This window comes from Streptopelia decaocto, assembly GCF_964273445.1.
Source record: "Streptopelia decaocto genome assembly, chromosome: 1".
Lineage (NCBI taxonomy): Eukaryota > Metazoa > Chordata > Aves > Columbiformes > Columbidae > Streptopelia > Streptopelia decaocto.
Window position 1 is genome coordinate 192,929,729 of NC_138663.1, and position 17,942 is coordinate 192,947,670.

Here is a 17,942-nt window from a genome sequence, read left to right on the forward strand (position 1 = left end):
CTGGAAGTGATTGATTCTTGTATTGCCATGCCAAAAGCAACCCATGAGCTCGCTAAATTACTTAAACCTCACATCTCCTGTAGTAATGTGCTTATCTTAATGTGACTTTTCTAAAAAATTTTAAGGTTCTTCAGCCACTTCAGCAGCGATTCTTGAATGTGATAAACCAGGAAAACTTTCAACAGATCTGTCAGGAGGAGGAAGTGAAACAGGAAATCACGGCTACATTAGAAGCACTCTGTGGCATTGCTGAGGCTACCCAGATCGATAACGTAGCAATTCTCTTCAATTTCCTAATGGACTTCCTTAATAATTGCATTGGATTGATGGAAGTATACAAAAACACACCAGAGACTGTTAATCTCATAATAGAAGTCTTTGTTGAAGTTGCACATAAACAAATTTGCTATCTTGGAGAGGTAAATACAGCCAGAGGGGGAAGAAGAGGAAGAGTGCGTGTGTGTGCGCATGTATATACAGGGATATCCCTTAAACAAAATAAGTGTAGTGATTTTTAGATTCTATAAAGGAAGAAGTGCTATATGGTCACATCTGTTAAAGGAGTTCCTTTGTTTAAAAACATACACTTGCAAAGATTAAAAGCAGGACATCTAGACTATTCTTACACCAATAAACTTAACCACAATTCATCACTGATCTAGCTGTATGCATGGGTAGCAAAAGAGTGCAAACCACGTTAAGTACTTTTTGGAACCATTTCCAGCTTCTCTGAAGGGTAGGCTGGGTTTGCACAGTGTGTTGTGGCTGCAAATGTCGATAGCTGAGGCGAGTCCCCAGGGCATTTTCTTGGTAATCTAGTTTGTGTGGTTAGTGAAATGTGTCAGCCTGTCTCAAGCCACTCTTGTCTTTTTTTGCTAAGACTGTTTTAATCAGTACCACATCAATATCTGGCTGTAATTGTTCTTATTGTTTAAGGTGGCTGTGTCCTTGATGATTTTTGTGTTCAGTTGTTACAGAAAGTGGTTACGTAACTGCAATTAAAATCTTGAGGTATCATCAACCAAGTAACACCATCTTAGAGCAAAGTGTGTCACTTTCAGCATACAGAAGTTTTCTTATTATCTAACATTGTCTTATAGGCCAAAGCCATGAACTTGTACGAGGCCTGCCTCACTCTGCTTCAGGTGTATTCCAAGAATAATCTAGGCCGACAACGGATAGATGTTACAGCAGAAGAAGATCAGTACCAGGATCTCCTTCTTATTATGGAGCTTCTCACTAATCTTCTATCAAAAGAATTCATAGATTTCAGTGATACAGGTATGAAGAAATTGGTAACTGCTGAACCATAACTTGTGCTCTAAACTGTAAAAACCATTGTGGGGCATGTGTTCAATCCAGGTAAAATGAAAACCGAAGTTTAGACTTTGATTAGATCAGGAAATGGAAATTGCTATTTAATGTGCCAGTAGCAAAGGAAGGACTTTTCACAGTATTCTAGCATCTGAAATGTTGCTCTCGTAAAATAAATAGGGTGTGTATGAAACATGTTGAAATATGAATGTTGGAATTCTGAACATGTAGTAGCAGCAGTTATATAACAAAAAACCCACAGGGAAGTCAGAATAGTAAATTTAACTGCAAGAGGGCAGGTGGGTTATCTTCTTAGTACAAGATGCAACTTTTGTGAAATGCTGAATTCATTAAAATTCCACCAGGTTTGAAGGTTTTCTGTATTCCTCATTCATAGAACATGCTTTATGGTGTGTGGCTGTGGTAAAGGGTTCTGTTTTGCATCCCAGCCTGTTACTTTCTTCTGTATATTTGCCACTTCAAATTGCAGTAGTCCTGAATATGATCTGCCATTTCTAGCTTGGCTGTGCCACGCTGCTTTTGAATAAGTTGAAAGGCACTTGCGTGATTCATGTTTTGCCATGTCCTGTACAGTTGGCACAGAAAACGCTCAGTAACAAACTGAATCTGCCTATGTTTTTGTTCATGGCTTTTCTGAGGTACCTCTTGAAAGAGAGAACCTTGTACTCCAAAATTCAGTGCCTCGGTTTATTTTTTTGTCATTCATGCACAACACTAATTCAGAATCAGATTTAGATTTTGTCCGTTGAATGGACAACTCAATGCCATGTCACATATTCTGTTTGAGGTCAGGTATTGGAAGTTAGTTGCATGGAAAACACTGTAAAATACTTCCATGAAACTAAGGAATCTGAGCACAAATGTAATGGCCAGAGATCAAATGTATTGCAAGCTGTGTGGATACTGTCGCTGACTCAATGCAGGAATTATTAAAGTAAAGTTGTGAGTTGATGGGAAATGTAAGTCTTACTGGAACTGGAGAAAACTTGGCAACTACTAAACTACAGTATTTTCTGCATTAACTCTCCTTTTTTTTTCTTCTCCTTGTATTTAAAAATATATTAAAATATATCTAAACAGATATATAAAATATTAAAATGCAGTAATATTTTGTTTACTGTCTGTTTATGTGTGCAGGCATGAAGCAGCTATCACTAGAAACAAATGCAATGTTCTGTAATGGAAGGGAGCCCTCAGAGTGTCTGAAGTGTTCTGGTTTAGCGTGCCATCTGGTACACGTGACTGTGAAATGCTTCATCCTAATGAATATAAATATAGAGTGATGTGGCAGCCTCCACTTACTAAGTTTCTATTTTAATGCAGTGCCTCGTGTTTTGGGGGAAAGGGGAATAGCCCTATTTTTAAAAATGTCTTTATTGTAAAGAAATTGGACTCTTGCTTCAAAATGTTTAATCCTCCTTTTATACAAAACATTTTCTGTCTTTTCTACAGATGAAGTATTCAGAGGACATGAGCCTGGACAAGCTACAAATAGATCTGTATCAGCAGCAGATGTTGTCTTGTATGGGGTTAATCTAGTTCTACCTCTGATGTCCCAGGATCTGCTGAAAGTAAGTATATTTTTTGCACATAGTTGCTTGAATACAAAAGCTTTATAGTAATGAAATCCAAGAATTCATTCCTATATGCATTCCATAAGTTGAGTTTTCTAGGTTTTTTAAAATGCAAATAACTGTTCTATAGTTCTTGATACTGTTTGAAAAGCAATATTATAAGCTAAGTATGTAATTGAAGGGCCTAAACAAAACTTTTTTCTTCTAGAAGTGAGTCCATGCTGGTCAACAATTAGCCAAACCTGAAATGTGGCCCATGGAATCCTTTTTACGATAGTGTCAGAAATGTGATAGGAAGCATAAGAAGTGATATTATTAAAAAAAAATCTAGGAGCAAGTAGTAACTATTTAACAATTTTCATAATACAGCTGCGTTTCATATCATAGCAGCTTGTCAGCAGAACATGAAGCAATGGAAGGGCAGTGTCACCTGGTATCGCTCGCTGAGCATGAGACCCACATCCATTTCAGATGAAACTGAGTCCAAGGATGTACCCTAGGAGCCCTCTGTGTTCCAAGTGCTCATGAGGCCTTTACCCCACCGGACTACACTTGCTTATGTCAGAACTAGAACTCCTTGAGTTTGTATAGAACAGATACCAGACTCCCACCATCAACTGTTTGGCTTTAGCAATCTTTTTTTCTTGTACCACAGTGTTTGCCAATAAAGTTGTAGCCATTCTAAAGACGCTGAAGTTGTCTACTAAAAATTGTCTTCTTCAGTGGAAAGCGTCAGTCCTGTCTCTTTGTACAAATGGAAATTATGTCAGGACAGAGTTATGTGATTAATTCTAAAATTGCCATTTTTTTTCTTTTGACAGTTTCCATCCCTGTGTAATCAATATTACAAATTAATCACTTTCATCTGTGAGATATTCCCTGAGAAAATTCCACAACTTCCAGAGGACCTCTTTAAGAGCTTAATGTACTCACTGGAGTTAGGAATGTCATCGTATCCTTTATAGAGCTTGGGACTGTTTAAAAATCGGAGTTGCTTTTATAAGCATGTGTTAAAAGTCTGATGTTTTTTCTTCACTTTTTTCCCTTTTCTATCTATCTCTGTATCTATAATGATATCAGTAATGGACTCTTCCTCTCTGCTCTCTGGTGATGGAGAGTTTCACTGTAGTGTCTGAGATTCAAGTATTAGCTGAATTTCCTCTGACTCGTGTTGCTTGAACACAGCCTTTAAGTGGTTTAGTGTGTAAGTTTTTTCTGGCAGCCATTCCTGCCTCCTCCATTACTTCACTTGAGAGTGTGTAACTTCATAAGCCTTCAGCTGGTTTCCCCAAGCCATTCCTGAATTAGTTTCTCAGCTGGTAACACAAACCACCGCTGCTGTTCTACTGGGCCGGTTCCAGAGCATTTCCTGTCAGGGTGCCAATGGGCTCTCCCGCTCCGAGCGGGAGCACCGTTCTCACTAATCTGCGGCACGTGTCAGAAACAGATGAGCTTGACCATAAGGGACTCTTTCTGAAAATGTTATGTCAGAGAGGGTTATGTTACCTTAGAGCATGTAGTTAATAAAAGGAGGCGACAAAGTTGGAATTCTTTTTTTCCCTCCGCTTTGCTATTTTATTTTTAATTTAATTTTTATAAACAGATTTATAACGAAATCTTGGAAAATGCAATCATTTAAAATACTCTCTAGTAACACTACTGGGAAGTTTTACCACAATTTAATTGAAATCTGACTTTGATTCTTTAATGCCCATTATCAGAATGAGTTCAGACGTTTGTCAGCTCTGCCTGGAGGCTGTAACACCATTAGCAGAACAGTGTGCAAAAGCACAAGAAACAGATTCAACCCTTTTTCTAGCAACAAGGCACTTTCTTAAGGTAAGGCATCAACGTTTTGTGTTACATTGGGTTTTTGCATACAGGTAGTGTCAAGAGGCCAGCAATCATATCTGACTGGGTTAATCAGGATCACACATACCCGTTCCCTAAAACCCTGCCAGTTTAGGAAGAAAGATAGCATGGAGGACTGGAGACATTGGACTAGAGTACAAAGGAGAATGGAGGCATAGATGGAAGAAATTACTTGTCACGTATTAACAAAAGAGCTGAGCCTCTCAGAATGTAATTTATATTTATCCATGCTCTGCACACAGGCTCTAGAATGAACCTGATTGACAATTTTAGCAGTTATGTTTACTGTAAAAGCTGTGAAATAGAACGCTTCCAGAGTTGTGTGAACCGGAGGCTGGGTAGAATACTGAAACAAGAGGCAGAAAAAAGGTCATTGTTGGGAACTAGAAAGAAAATGCTGTCATTTACTCAATGTATCAAATGAATTATGCCTCTTTGTAATCCAGTATCATATTTAGTACTTCCCTTTTAGGACCATCCTCTCTGTCTCATCAAATTTTGGAGTGGCCTGGTACCAACCAGGTTCTTGCTAACTGGGAACAAAGTAATTGGGGAACTTGTGTGCTTGTCTTCTGATTTTGTAAAGACTTTGGTTTTCCTTAAGACATCTTTTCCTAACAAACTGACATCGAAACTTCTGGGAATTGCTCATTAAAAGCATGTATCAGCCAAGCTGAGAGAATGAGAAACACCTTAAATAATTTTGTCTTGACATTTTTTCTAAGTTAACGTAGCTTTCTGCCTTTTCTCTAAGTTTCCACTTTAAATTACAATAAAATTATTTTAAATCTGTTCCCTATTTAGCTTTCTGTAAGCTGTAAGAGTGTCCAAAACTTGAGGGGAAAAGTCCCCTGTTTTATTCTGGAAGATCAAAGACTTTTTTTGTTATTTCTCTGGCATATCTGTAGCTTTTGGAGAAAAATACAAGAGATGACATTTCTCTCTGAAGAACACACATAAATCAACAACAGGTTTCAGTGCTTTGAGATGTGAGTTCGTGCTGCTAAGCCAAGACTCTCCTTCTAAAAGAACTTGGCTTTCCAAAACAAGCAACAAACTTGGATCTTTGTAAATAGATGTTCATTATTATTATTATCAGAAGTGAAGATGAGGTTCAGCAGCAAATGTTCGTAAAGTAGAAAGTTAAGTTTACACTTCTGTAACTACTTCTGTTTTGTGATTTCAGATGGTCTTTGATATGCTGGTACTTCAGAAGCACAACACAGAAATGACAACTGCAGCAGGTGAAGCATTCTACACATTAGTGTGTTTGCATCAGGTATGGCATTTAGACACTTACACCCTGAAAAACAGTCATTTGTGAAAGGAGAGTGGTTAGTTACTGTGCGTCTGGCAAATCACAGACTCGTTCAGGTTGGAAGGGACCCTCAGGAGGTCTGTAGTCCAGCCTCTTGCTCAAAGTGAAGTCAACACTGAATTCAGATCAGGTTGCTCAGGACTTTTTCCAACTGTCTCGAAAACTTGCAAGATGGATATTCCAAAGCCTCTCTGAGCAGCCTGTTGAATGCTTTACTATCCTTATAATTCATGTGCTTTCAGCACCTGCCAGTGTTCAAATTCATCAATATCCTTCTTGTATTAAGGAATTCAAGACTGGACACAAGTACTCCACATCTGATCTAACAAGTGCTGTGTAAAGACATACAATAAATACAGCCCAGTATGCTGCCAGAGTTCACAGTCTTAGTCTGCTGCCCACTGGGACTTTCAGCTCCTTTATTCAGCAGAACTGCTGCTCCCCAGACTGACCATGTGTTTCTGAATGTCAGTCCTGCCCCTGAATGCACTGGTTGCACTCTCCGGTTTGGTTTCATCCACAGATCTGAGGAAAGTGCATTTCCTCTCCTCCTGCAGTCACTGCCTGAAGTATTTAATGGGACAATGGCCAGATGAGAGCTCTCAGTGCCACTTGTAGCCAGCTTGCAGGTGGAATATAAGCCATTAACCATAATGCTTTAGAGCAGGGGTGTCAGACTCATTTTCCCTGGGGGCCACATCAGCCTTGCGGTTGCTTTCAAGGTGCTGAATGTAATTTTAGGACTGTATAAATGTAGGCTAATGATACAGGTGTGTTTTCACCCATGTAGTATTTCACCCATCTAGACAGTAAAAAACAGCTTGGTTATAAGGATGCTGTGTAAGACTGCTAAAGACTTTCTAACATCAGGCATCACTGCTCTCCCCTCATTTCATCACAGAAGACAGTCAGGTTAGTAAAGCATGAGTTACCCTTGATAAATCCACAGTGGCTGTTCTCCATCCCTTTTTCTTTCAAGTGCCCAGAGAGTTTCCATGAGTACTTGCTTCATGATTTTCTTAGCCGTTCAAAGATGACAGAGGGCAGGGTTGTAATGACATGAACCAGGTTTCTGAACCCTTGGATGGATTCTGTCAAGTCTCATGAGCTTGTAGGCATCAAGAACTCTCAGGAGATCATAGAATCATAGAATAATTTGGGTTGGAAAGGACCTTCAAAGGTCATCATGTCTAGTTCAACCCCCCTGCAATAAGCAGGGACATCTTCAACTAGATCAGGTTGCTCACAGCCCTGTCCAGCCTGGCCTTGAATGTTTTCAGGGAGATCCCTGTGTTGATCTTCCTTATTACTCATAGTTCCTCTCCTCCTTGAACTCAGTCTCTAGTCATAAAGATCTGCGAAAGCCTGTCAGTGAAGATCAAGGCAAAGAAACCACTGAGTATTTCAGCTGTATCTTTTGTCTGTTACCACTAAGTCACCTGCTCCATACAGCAGCAGGACCCACATTTTCCCTGCTTCTTCTTTTACTGTTAATGTACTGGTAGAAGCTGCTCTTGTTGTCCTTGATGTCCCTTGCCAAATTCAGCTTTAGCTGGACCTTGCTTTTCTGTCATTGCTATTGTCCAGACAGTGTTTCTGGTTTCTTCCTTTGTAGCTGTCCCTGCTTCTGTCTCCTGCATGTGTCCTCCTTGCACTGGAGTTCTGTCATGAAGTGCCAGCTTAGCTGGGTCAGTGCCCTGATGTGTTCCTATTGTTTTCCTCCGTATCTGGACAGGCCATTCTTGTGCTTTGCAGAGGCTGTCCTTAAAGACCTGTCAGCTCTCCTAAGCTCGTTTTGTCTTCAGAGCTCTCTCACACAGGTTCCCCACCCCAGTCTCCTGAATAAGCTGAAATCTGCTCTTGTGATGTCCAGGGTCTGTACTCAGCTGCCCTTTTTCCTCACTCTCCTGAGTATCCTGAACTCCACTATTTCATGATCACTGTAATCAAGGCTGCCATTAATTGCTACATCCCCGACAACCTCTTCCTAGTTGTGAGTAGCAGATATGAAGTCTCCCCTGTGTGGCCCATCTGGCATGTAAAGCAAATGTCAGGAAGATAATTTTGTAAAACTGATCTGGAGACTTCCTCAAGTTGCTTAAGATAACTTCAGTCCACCACTTACTCCATTTTGGTGATTTGTAACAACCTCCCACCACGATGCCATCTTTGCCACCTCCCCTGATCATGACTCATAAGCCTTCAACTAGATTGCTGCCTAGTCCATAGAAAAGCATCCTTAATTTGAGGTGCCGTTTCACATAAATGGCAATTCTCTGCCCTCTTCTTCCCAAAGAACTCTTAAGAGCTGTCCTTTGGAGTGCTCCAGTCATGCCACCTGTCCCACCTCATCTCGGTGCCTGAAGTGATGTTGGAGCTCTGATTCTGCACAGGGAGCTCCAGCTCCTCCTGTTTCCAAAGCTGAATGCATTTCTGCACAGACATTTGAGGTTTCAATCTCTTTCATCCTTCCTTCATGAGCACTCTTAAGCCCATCATACTTACTTGTGTTCTTGCTCTTCTCTTGCTCTCTGTCTCCTCGCTCATCTACAAGCTGTTAACACCATCCCCCAACATGCCCTTCCTGCCAGTTTGGCAAGCATTTGGCAAAGATGTTCCCAAGCCACTTCATCATATGGATCCTCTCTTTTGTTAGCATCACTCATCCCTCAAAGACTCCTGATCATGTAAGACAAAAAGACTCTGTGACACCAGCCAGAGGTGGCAACTTCATGTTATGTCTACCACCACCCAAGTCCTTCACCAGCAGAACTGAGGGGTCTGCCATTCTGGCTCCTGTGTCCCTCACCCTTGCTCCCAGAGCTCAGAAGCCACTCTGCACTTGCTCCAAGTGCACCTTGACAGTGTCATTGGTGGCTGTGTGGCTGAACAAGTGGTGATAGACTGAGGGCTGAGGATGACCCTCAGCAATCTGTCTGTAATAACAGCCCAGATCCTGACCCCCAGTAGAACTTTTAGGTCCCCATCTCATCCATTGTTGCACAAGTGTCCATAGTCTCTGCAAAGTCATAGAATCATAGAATTGTTTCAGTTGGAAGAGACTCTTAGGGTCATCAAGTCCAACCATAACCTAACTCTATCACTAAACCATGTCCCTAAGAACCTCATCTAAACACCTTTTAAACACCTCCAGGGATGATGACTCCATCACTTCCCTGGGCAGCCTGTTCCAATGCCTGACAACCCTTTCCGAGATTTTTTTCCTAATATGCAATCTAAACCTCTCCTGGCACAACTTAAGGCCATTTCCTCGTGTCCCATCATTTGCTACTTGGGAGAAGAGACCAACACCCTCCATGCTACAACCTCTTTTCAGGTAGCTGTAGACAGTGATAAGGTCTTCCCTCAGCCTCCTTTTCTCCAGGCTGAACAGCCCTAGTTCCCTCAGCCACTTCTCATCACACTTGTGCTCCAGAGCCCTCACCAGATCCGTTGCCCTTCTCTGAACTCTCTCCAGCACCTCAATGTCTTTCCTGTAGTGAGGGGCCCAAAACTGAACGCAGGATTCGAGGTGCAGCCTCACCAGTGCTGAGTACAGGAGAACAGTGTGGTCCTGCTGGCCACACTATTCCTGATACAAGCCAGGATGCTGTTGGCCTTTTTGGCCACCTGGGCACACTGCTGGCTCATGTTCATCCAGCTGTCAATCAACACCCCCAGATCCTTTTCCACCAGGCACTTTCCAGCCACTCTTCCCCGAGCCTGTAGCGCTGCCTGGGGTTGTTGTGATCCAAGTGCAGGACCCGGCACTTGGCCTTGTTAAACCTCATACAATTGGCCTCAGCCCAACAATCCAGCCTTTCCAGATCCCTCTGTATGGCCTTCCTACTCTCCAGCAGCTCAACACTCCCAGTGGCACAATTGCTTCTCTAGTGCTGCTGGCCACATTATTCCTGATACAAGCCAGGACGCTGTTGGCCTTTTTGGCCACCCAAGGAGCTGTGCTGCTGTGTACCATTTAGCTGGGTGTTCCCCATAGTGACTGAGCCTGTTACAGTCAGTTTGCTGCTTTTCTCAGAACTCTCAATGATCCTTTTGGTGTCATGTTTGACATGTTTCTTTCTCTTCTGTTTCTGTATAAGTAAGCAGGAGAGTAAGTGGGAAACCCTTAGAAAGGAATCTAAGCTCTCTGTCCCAGGGAGAACCTGTGGGAGGAGACAGTTGGCACAGCATGCTGAACATGGGGCAGGTGTGGAGAAAGAGAAGTGTGGTTTGCAGGAGTAAACCTGTGCTAAGGAAGAGCCAGATAACACTTTGAAGGGTGTGCCTTAAACTTTTCTTCTTGCTCTTCCCTGCAGAGCACTGACGTAGCTCTAAGCACTTCTGTAGCCTTACTAAAAATCTGGTCTGATGGACAGGCTTTATCTGCTTTAGAGGTAAAGGCTGCAGGGCCACAGTCATGTCTGGTACCCTGTCAGTGAAACTGGGTGACAGGTGAAGTACTGACAGTTCTCTGTCACAGCCCTGATTCTGGATTTTGTCCTGATGAGAGAAGTTGTATATATTGTATTTTTTTTTAATTTATTAAGTTAGTAATATTCTTGTTTATTTAACAGGCTGAATATTCAGAGCTAGTTGAAACATTGCTATCAACTCAACAAGACCCAGTAATTTACCAGAGGTTAGCAGATGCCTTCAACAAGCTTACTGCAAGCAGCACTCCTCCTACACTGGACCGTAAGCAGAAGATGGCCTTCTTAAAGAGTTTAGAAGAATTTATGGCAAATGTTGGTGGACTTCTCTGTGTAAAATAAGCAACAAAACTCTATGCCTAATTTAGACCCTTTCTGCAAAATGCACTGAGAAATGCTGAATGCTGACTAAATCTTGTACCTGTCTCTGGGTTCTTTGCAGCCATCTCAGATTCTAGAGAGCCTGGAAGTTCGAACATAACACAACGGAATAGGAGAGGTCAACTTTGAATCAGCTTCTGCTATTACATGTTAGCTGCAATCTGTCGTATGTGGGAGAGAATGAACAGAAAATTTGAATTTATTTTTTTTCCATATATGTGCAAACAGATATGGGCACAATGAAAAATAATTTTAGTGCCTTCCCCCCCGCACTGGTTTAAGATATGAGTGGCCAGATAAGCATACAAATTTCTACCCAAAATCATGTTAGAGCGTGATGCAGATACATACAAAGCTCTAAACAGTTTAGCTGATTTTAAGCTTTATTTTTCCTTTCTTAAAGTTTGAGTTTGTGTTCCAATGGGGAAGAAAAACCAAATGGTATTTTAACTTGTGTTTAGTTCTGGTTTTCTACATCAACCTGACATTGCAGATTCAGTGCAATGCAGGTTTTTACTTCATATTCTGCTGCCTAAAGTTCAGAAGAAAAAAGGTGTATATTTTTGTTTACCTAAAATGAACTTTAGGAACTGTAGCCATTTCATTGCCTTAATTTAAAAGGAAAAAAAAAAAAGCTCATATACTTTTAGGTAAGAAATTTAAGGCAAGATTTGACTCTGCAGAGTTGGTTTAGGATGTTGGCATTAAGCTGCTGTGTACCTGTTGCAGCCCTTCATGTTGATGTGTCATTTTGGAATGAGTGTCTAATGCAAGGTTCATGTGTAGTTTTACTTTCAGTATCTGCTTTGATTCATACCTGGATTGCATGCAACTGCAATGTGTTTCTACACTGAACTGTTTGCTTAAGCAATAACAACTCAAAAGGTGTAAATTACTGGCAAACTTTTAAAAGTTGGGGCATTAGCTAAAACAATTATGCTAGAACAGGGGCGTCAAACCCTTTTACTTTTCTGACTCCAGTTGAGAAAGGTAATTGGGATGTGCAGTGCTGTGGAGGAATTTGGGTTTGCTGAATCGAGCTCCAATTCTGCAGAACCCTCCCAGCTGCTCTTGCTCAGTTTTTTATATCAGCACTTTAGCTATTAGGACAGCAGAATATAGTGCCCTGAGTATAGTGGACGAACAAGGGAGAGCAGCACACGAATACAAAAGCAAGACTTGCTTTGTCTTTAGTCGTGAGCCAGAGAAAACTGAAGCGAACACAAATGCTGCATGTCTAGTAAAATTGATTTTTGTGGAAATACATGGAGGCAGAAGTAAGCCCTTTTGTTTAAGGCCTCTGCTAGATTATGCTGTTGAATATTTCCCATGTATTTTGAAAATCTATATAAAATTTACAGTATACACCGTTACATGGCTACGTATAGCATCATGTTTGCAACTCTGTGCCGTTCTTCAGCTATTCATCTCAAAATGAGTCACTATAGGCAGAATTTTACACAATTGTGTAATACTGTGCTATAAGTGACCTAAGGCTTTTTTATTTTTTTTGTTAAATCCATACCTGTCTCAAGCATGGATCCACAAGGCCAAAAATGCTATCTCTTCATTATACTTTTCTCTTTTAATTTATGTGGAAACTGGGCTAGGACAGATTTAAATGTTAAAAAGTGACCATGAAACGTGTTAGATAATGTACCTTCCCAGCTAGTATTTTATTTCTAAGATAATTTGCATAGTATTTTAGAACAGGGGTATTGCTCTCAGTTGTTTTCTTAGAACTGCAACACTTTTCTTTAAAAGATTTCTTGGCTGTGCACTTGCACAGAGATAATGATCCTGATCTCTCTGTTTTTAAACTATTCTGATGGCTGATTTTTTTTAAAAAATTGTCTGGGTTTTGCTATGCTTTTGAAACTGCTGCTGGAGTCTCTTGAGTTTGTACATTGGATAGGGCAGCAGTTCTGAAACCTCATTTCTTCAGATGAAGGGCATTAAAGCCTGGGAACATAAGCAGCAGTCGGAGCTGCCAGTTTGTCATTATGCGCTCGATGTCAAAAATCTAGGCCAAAGTCTTGAAAGCAATCATAGCAAATACCTTCAGTTTTTTTGGATCTGACTGAATAACTGATATTCTCAGTCATAATTTCTTTTATAACTAGCTCTGTCACTATCATTTTTTTTAATCTTAAAGCTGGCTCACTATTTAAAAAATATTTATTAACTTTAAAATTTTGAAATCCTCTTGCATGTCGTGATTGATGAGTGGGAGCACAAACTGAGTTAGTATTCAGGACAAAGTAATGTGTGTACCCGTTACTTTTGTAATCGGGCCCATTGTGTTGTAACAAGCAGAGACACACAGCATCTTTGGCTCTTAAGACTTGCTGAAGTATGAACACTTACTTTCAAAGACTAATTTTGAAAGTTGCTTAAAACTTTGCCCTTCATTTAAAATTAATAGTATTTGTTAAAGGGAAACTGTCCTACTAAAGGATTTTTTTGTAATTTTCCTGCTTGATGTTATTCTAGACAACATTCTTCCCTTCTTTTTTCTTATTTTTTTTCCCATTCTCATATATTGAACAAGCTTTTTTCCATGCCATTTTCTTTCTTTTAGAGCAAATGCTAAGATGTCTCTGCTTAGTGACATCCATGAAATTGTTGCAAAAGGTTCTGGCAATAAGTTTTATTAATTCATACTCCTGCTGGCTAGGTGGCTGCTTCTACCTAAACTATTTGGTTTCTATATCCCTTTTAAAAAAAAAAAAAAAAAAAAATCCTTCAGTGATCTTCTACACATCCAGTTGCTGTAAATCTAGATGCAAAAGCTTATTCAATCCATAGGAAAGAATCACAGACCATTTTTAGTGAACATTAAGAGTTGACTCCTCATAAGTGTCCTGAAATGTTCATGACATCACTGCATTGATTTTTCCATTCACTGTGCAAAGTGAATAATGGCTCTAAAAAAGCACCTGTTTATTGACGGGGGAAAAAAGGCAACTCAGACTGAATTATAAATGCTGCATTATATAATTGTCACCAATATATTTCTCTAGAATTTTTTTGCTAAAGCAGATTATTGCGTCAGTGTTTTCTTTCTGAGACTAGAAATCAAGTAGCTTCTTTCCCATTTTGCCAGCTCCTTCCCCATTGTAGCAGCTGGCTCTAATGCTGGCATAATTTTCTGTTGTTCAGCCTATAATTTTTGATGGTGGTCATGAAAATTCAAGACCTTCTTGGAAGCACAGATACACATGGACAGGGAGAAGTTGCCTACTTCCACTTTCACGTGCATTTCTGCCTTAATTATCTTCACTGAATTACTGTCAGAATCTGCTACTTATTGCCCAGAGGTTTGTGTTTCACTGTTTAGTGATAAAGGGCTCACCGTTTTCCTCAGGAACGAGAAACTTGTTTTCTCAGCGTGTCCAAATCCTACTAGTTGAAAGAGAGGGGTTGCAATCAGTCATCTCTTTGATAGTGCATAGCACTCATTGAAGCCCCAGTGTTTACTTGGGTAAATCCCTTTATATCTAAGCCATGTAGTTCTAGAAAATAAGCTTGCTCAGAGCAGTCAGTTGTCCATTTAAAGTCTAATTCTTTAAAAAGGTAAAGCAAATTCTAATCTGTGATCTGTAAAACTATTCAAAAATATAAATTGCAGCATTTCTCTTGTAAAACACTTCAAGTAATTTCAGTTTGGGTTAGTTACATAAGAATGGGTGTTTTTTATGGAAGTAGCTTGATGAATATAAGCGCAGGAGTAGGAGCCAGGCTCTAATTTTTGTATCAGTTTTTCCACTGGATCCTCCGTGGCCATTGGCAAGTTGCTAGAACTGTGTTGTTAAAATAGCAGTTATACCTACCTACCTCACAGGGATGTTGTGAGGATTAGCTTATGCCTATAAAATGCATTGAAGATCTGAGATGCTATGTAAATATTAAATATTCTAATTTTAGTTTTGTGAGGTGTAAGTTTTACCGTAATGAAAACAGAAGATTTTCGTAACTATAAAGCCCAGTAGAGGCAGCAGTGGTACAGTATTCCCCAAGACTGGTCTACTGCAGTACAGCAATCCTTGGTGTAAATTGTAGTTATTTCAATTACAGCCAATTGAAATGGTGGCTTCTTAAACAAGATTCCCCACCAGTGTGCCTCAGTTCTGGTCTAAATGGTGAGAGGACAGTTGCTAGTTATTCAGGCTTTGTTGCCTCTACTTGTGACAAGTGCCACTTATGGTGGTAGGGGGTTTGGTCTGGGGTTTTTTACACTTTTCTGCAAGGAGTAAACACCACTTATTTCTCCCATATCTGCTCTAGTCACTCAGTATAACCAAAGCCTAAGGATATCAATAAAGAGCCACCTCACCCCCCCATAAATTTGCTTTTAATATGAGCAGATTGTGCCCTCTTTGCAGTAAATGAGATTAATGCTTTCCAGCACTGATCATGAAGCAAATCATGAAGTGTGATTTGCTCTAGAGCCTTAAGCTCTCGGCTGTCTTAAAAAACCCTTTTTTCAACATGAGATTTCTTGGGGCCCTAGCAACTGAGAAATAAGATATCCCTGGCTTTCCCTCCTCAGTAAATTAGAGTAGATTCTGCTTTTCTATTTCTTCCTTTTCCCTATCCTGCTTTTCCTGTCTTTTTAAGCCATTCTTGTAAAAGATTTGGAAGACCCTTCCAACCTCAAGGGAAAGATACTACCCGTGTAATTTTTTCCAATCTATTGCAGCTTGATACTTGAAATGGATAAAAACCTTTCTAATAGTATTCCCCAGCACATTTCAGGCTCCCATTGAACCATTCTAGAGTTTATAATTAGGAAAAAAAGGTTATCCTCTTTTATGTGTTCCCTTTGTGCAAAATAAGGAACCTCCATGCAGTGAACATGCAGCTTTAAGGCAATAAATGCTAATACTGCTGTTGGTCAAGTGTGTAAATATTTTAAATGTATAATTCAGTACCATGTTGAGTTTATATATTAAAAATGCAGGGATTGAAGTGCTAGTTGATTTCAAGTATTGTTTTATCTGTACAGTTGAAGAAATGAAGTTGCATAGAACTATTTCACAATTTGTTGCAATAAGACTTGGGAAATGGTTGTGTGATCAAGCCTTATCACAACTGAATTTTCAATTTTGAAATGAACACTTTCTGTATTTTTAAGATCCATAAGCAGGAGGAGGATAAAATTGTTTTCCACTAAAGACTTATTTTGTTTTGGCCATGTGTGATTTGTGTGCATTCTTGTTTAATATTTTTCTAAAATCTCGCCTGTGTTGAATCCCTGAAATAGCATTTGTTATACCTCCTTACGGTAGAAACAAAAATAGGAATGTTACAAAACCTCAGGCTACACGTTGTGCTCTTTGGCTACAGTGAATGTGCAGTCATTCAGTTAAAGTTGATTGGGTAACTTTAATTTATATCAGCACTTAAGGCATGAGTTTGTCCATCAACAGGAAAAAAAAATTATGAGGTTGGGACCAGAGTATCTTCCACTGGACTAGAATTACCAGAAGTGACATTTTAGGTTGCTATTATTGGAAGGAGTACTAATTTCTGGGCCTTGAAATTTTTTTTTGTAGACTTAATCTAAACAGCTTCTGATGCTATCTGGCATGGAAATGTTCTCCAGGCTTGTAATCTATTCCCACATAAGCGACATCCAACAGCATGTCACTTCATGTATATCAGAAAAGTTCAGTTAAAGGCAGCAGTTTCTAATATGCTATAATACATTTGGATAAACTACAGCTATTTTCTATTGCTCCCCTCCTATTTTCATGCACTCACATCTTTGGGAAAATAAAAAAGGAATAAAAAAAAGCTTCACAAATCATCAAAGTTAAAACTACGCAACAACTATGGTGGTCACAACTTGCTATACATCTTGGCTGTATGTATCACTAGAATTTTACTGGTTTCAGAAGTAAAATTATTGCAGTTATATATTTATATTGGCCTGGTTTAGTTCAGTGAGTGTTTTGGTGAACGACAGAAACACTTAAGGTAATTTTCAGCACATCCTGAAAGCAGCTGGCAAGATTAACAGCAACAGCGTATCCAAGAGCCTTTCATATAGAAAATTGAACTATTCTGCTTTACCTTAAATATGAGGTCTGGAATAAACTTGAATGATTTGGTGACAAAGCCGTTATTCACACTTGTTTGTGTAAGTGTATGCAGAACCCATGGATCTTTGCTTTTACGAAACTTATTCTTGCTTCAGTCCCGAGTGGTGGAGTTGGTGGTGGTTTTTTTTCTTCGTTGATTTGCCATGTATTACAAGCAGAAAAGTAGGAAAGCCCAACCTTCCCAAGTGAAATTTGTCTGGCATGTCAGCCACGGAGGAGGTCATACATGAACTGGAAGAGGCGAGGAGGAGGAGAAGAAAGTAAGAAGTTTGCAACCTTATGTGCAGAAAAAAAAAGAAACTGAGCTAATGCACATGAAGAAATCCGTAACACAGGTGTTATCCCATAACTTGGTAACCCATGTCATTCTGACAAGGATTAGTACAAGCCTGCCATTTCATCAACACATTTTTTGGGGAAAAGATAAAGTGCTATTTGGGAATTGCATGTTGGTGTGAGTTTTGTTATTTAAATAATAAAATCTTCTTTATTTTGGGAAACATTCCAAACAAATTTACATCTCTGAAGAGAATACTGAAGTTACCCACTGTGACTGACAAATAATTCGTTACTAATTTTTCTCCCGTCTATATTTGAATCTCATGGAACAACTATTTTCACCTTAACATCTATCAGATGTTATGAGATTTGATTTTTCTGACACTGTGTTGCCTTTGCAAGTGAGAGTACAGCAGAGCTTTGGGTGTGATTTCTTCTCTTCTCCTTCCCACTGTGTCTGGCTACTGTTCCTGGCTGCGAAGGCGTGTATGTTTGATTTGCTTTAAACTTATTGTTTTCAGTGATGCAGTTTGGGTTTGTGGTATATTCAAACCACTTCCAGTCTCTGGTGTTTACTGAATGGAAGTCATCACTAGACTTCGACACAAGTATTGACTTGAAAGCCTCATTTGTAACTTGGTTT

At 39.8% G+C, this 17,942-nt stretch overlaps 1 protein-coding gene across 1 annotated transcript in view; it reads left to right on the forward strand.

The window, feature by feature from the left end:
• Positions 1-16,110, forward strand: part of XPO4 (exportin 4) — an 82,635-nt gene extending 66,525 nt beyond the window's left edge. Inside the window, exons 17-23 of the mRNA XM_082047794.1 lie at positions 126-419; positions 1,101-1,281; positions 2,788-2,906; positions 3,731-3,861; positions 4,631-4,748; positions 5,968-6,060; positions 10,677-16,110. Coding sequence (XP_081903920.1) covers positions 126-419; positions 1,101-1,281; positions 2,788-2,906; positions 3,731-3,861; positions 4,631-4,748; positions 5,968-6,060; positions 10,677-10,874 — 1,134 coding nt within the window. The 3' untranslated portion in view covers positions 10,875-16,110. The remainder of the gene's footprint in view (positions 1-125; positions 420-1,100; positions 1,282-2,787; positions 2,907-3,730; positions 3,862-4,630; positions 4,749-5,967; positions 6,061-10,676) is intronic.
• Positions 16,111-17,942: the final 1,832 nt, after the last annotated feature.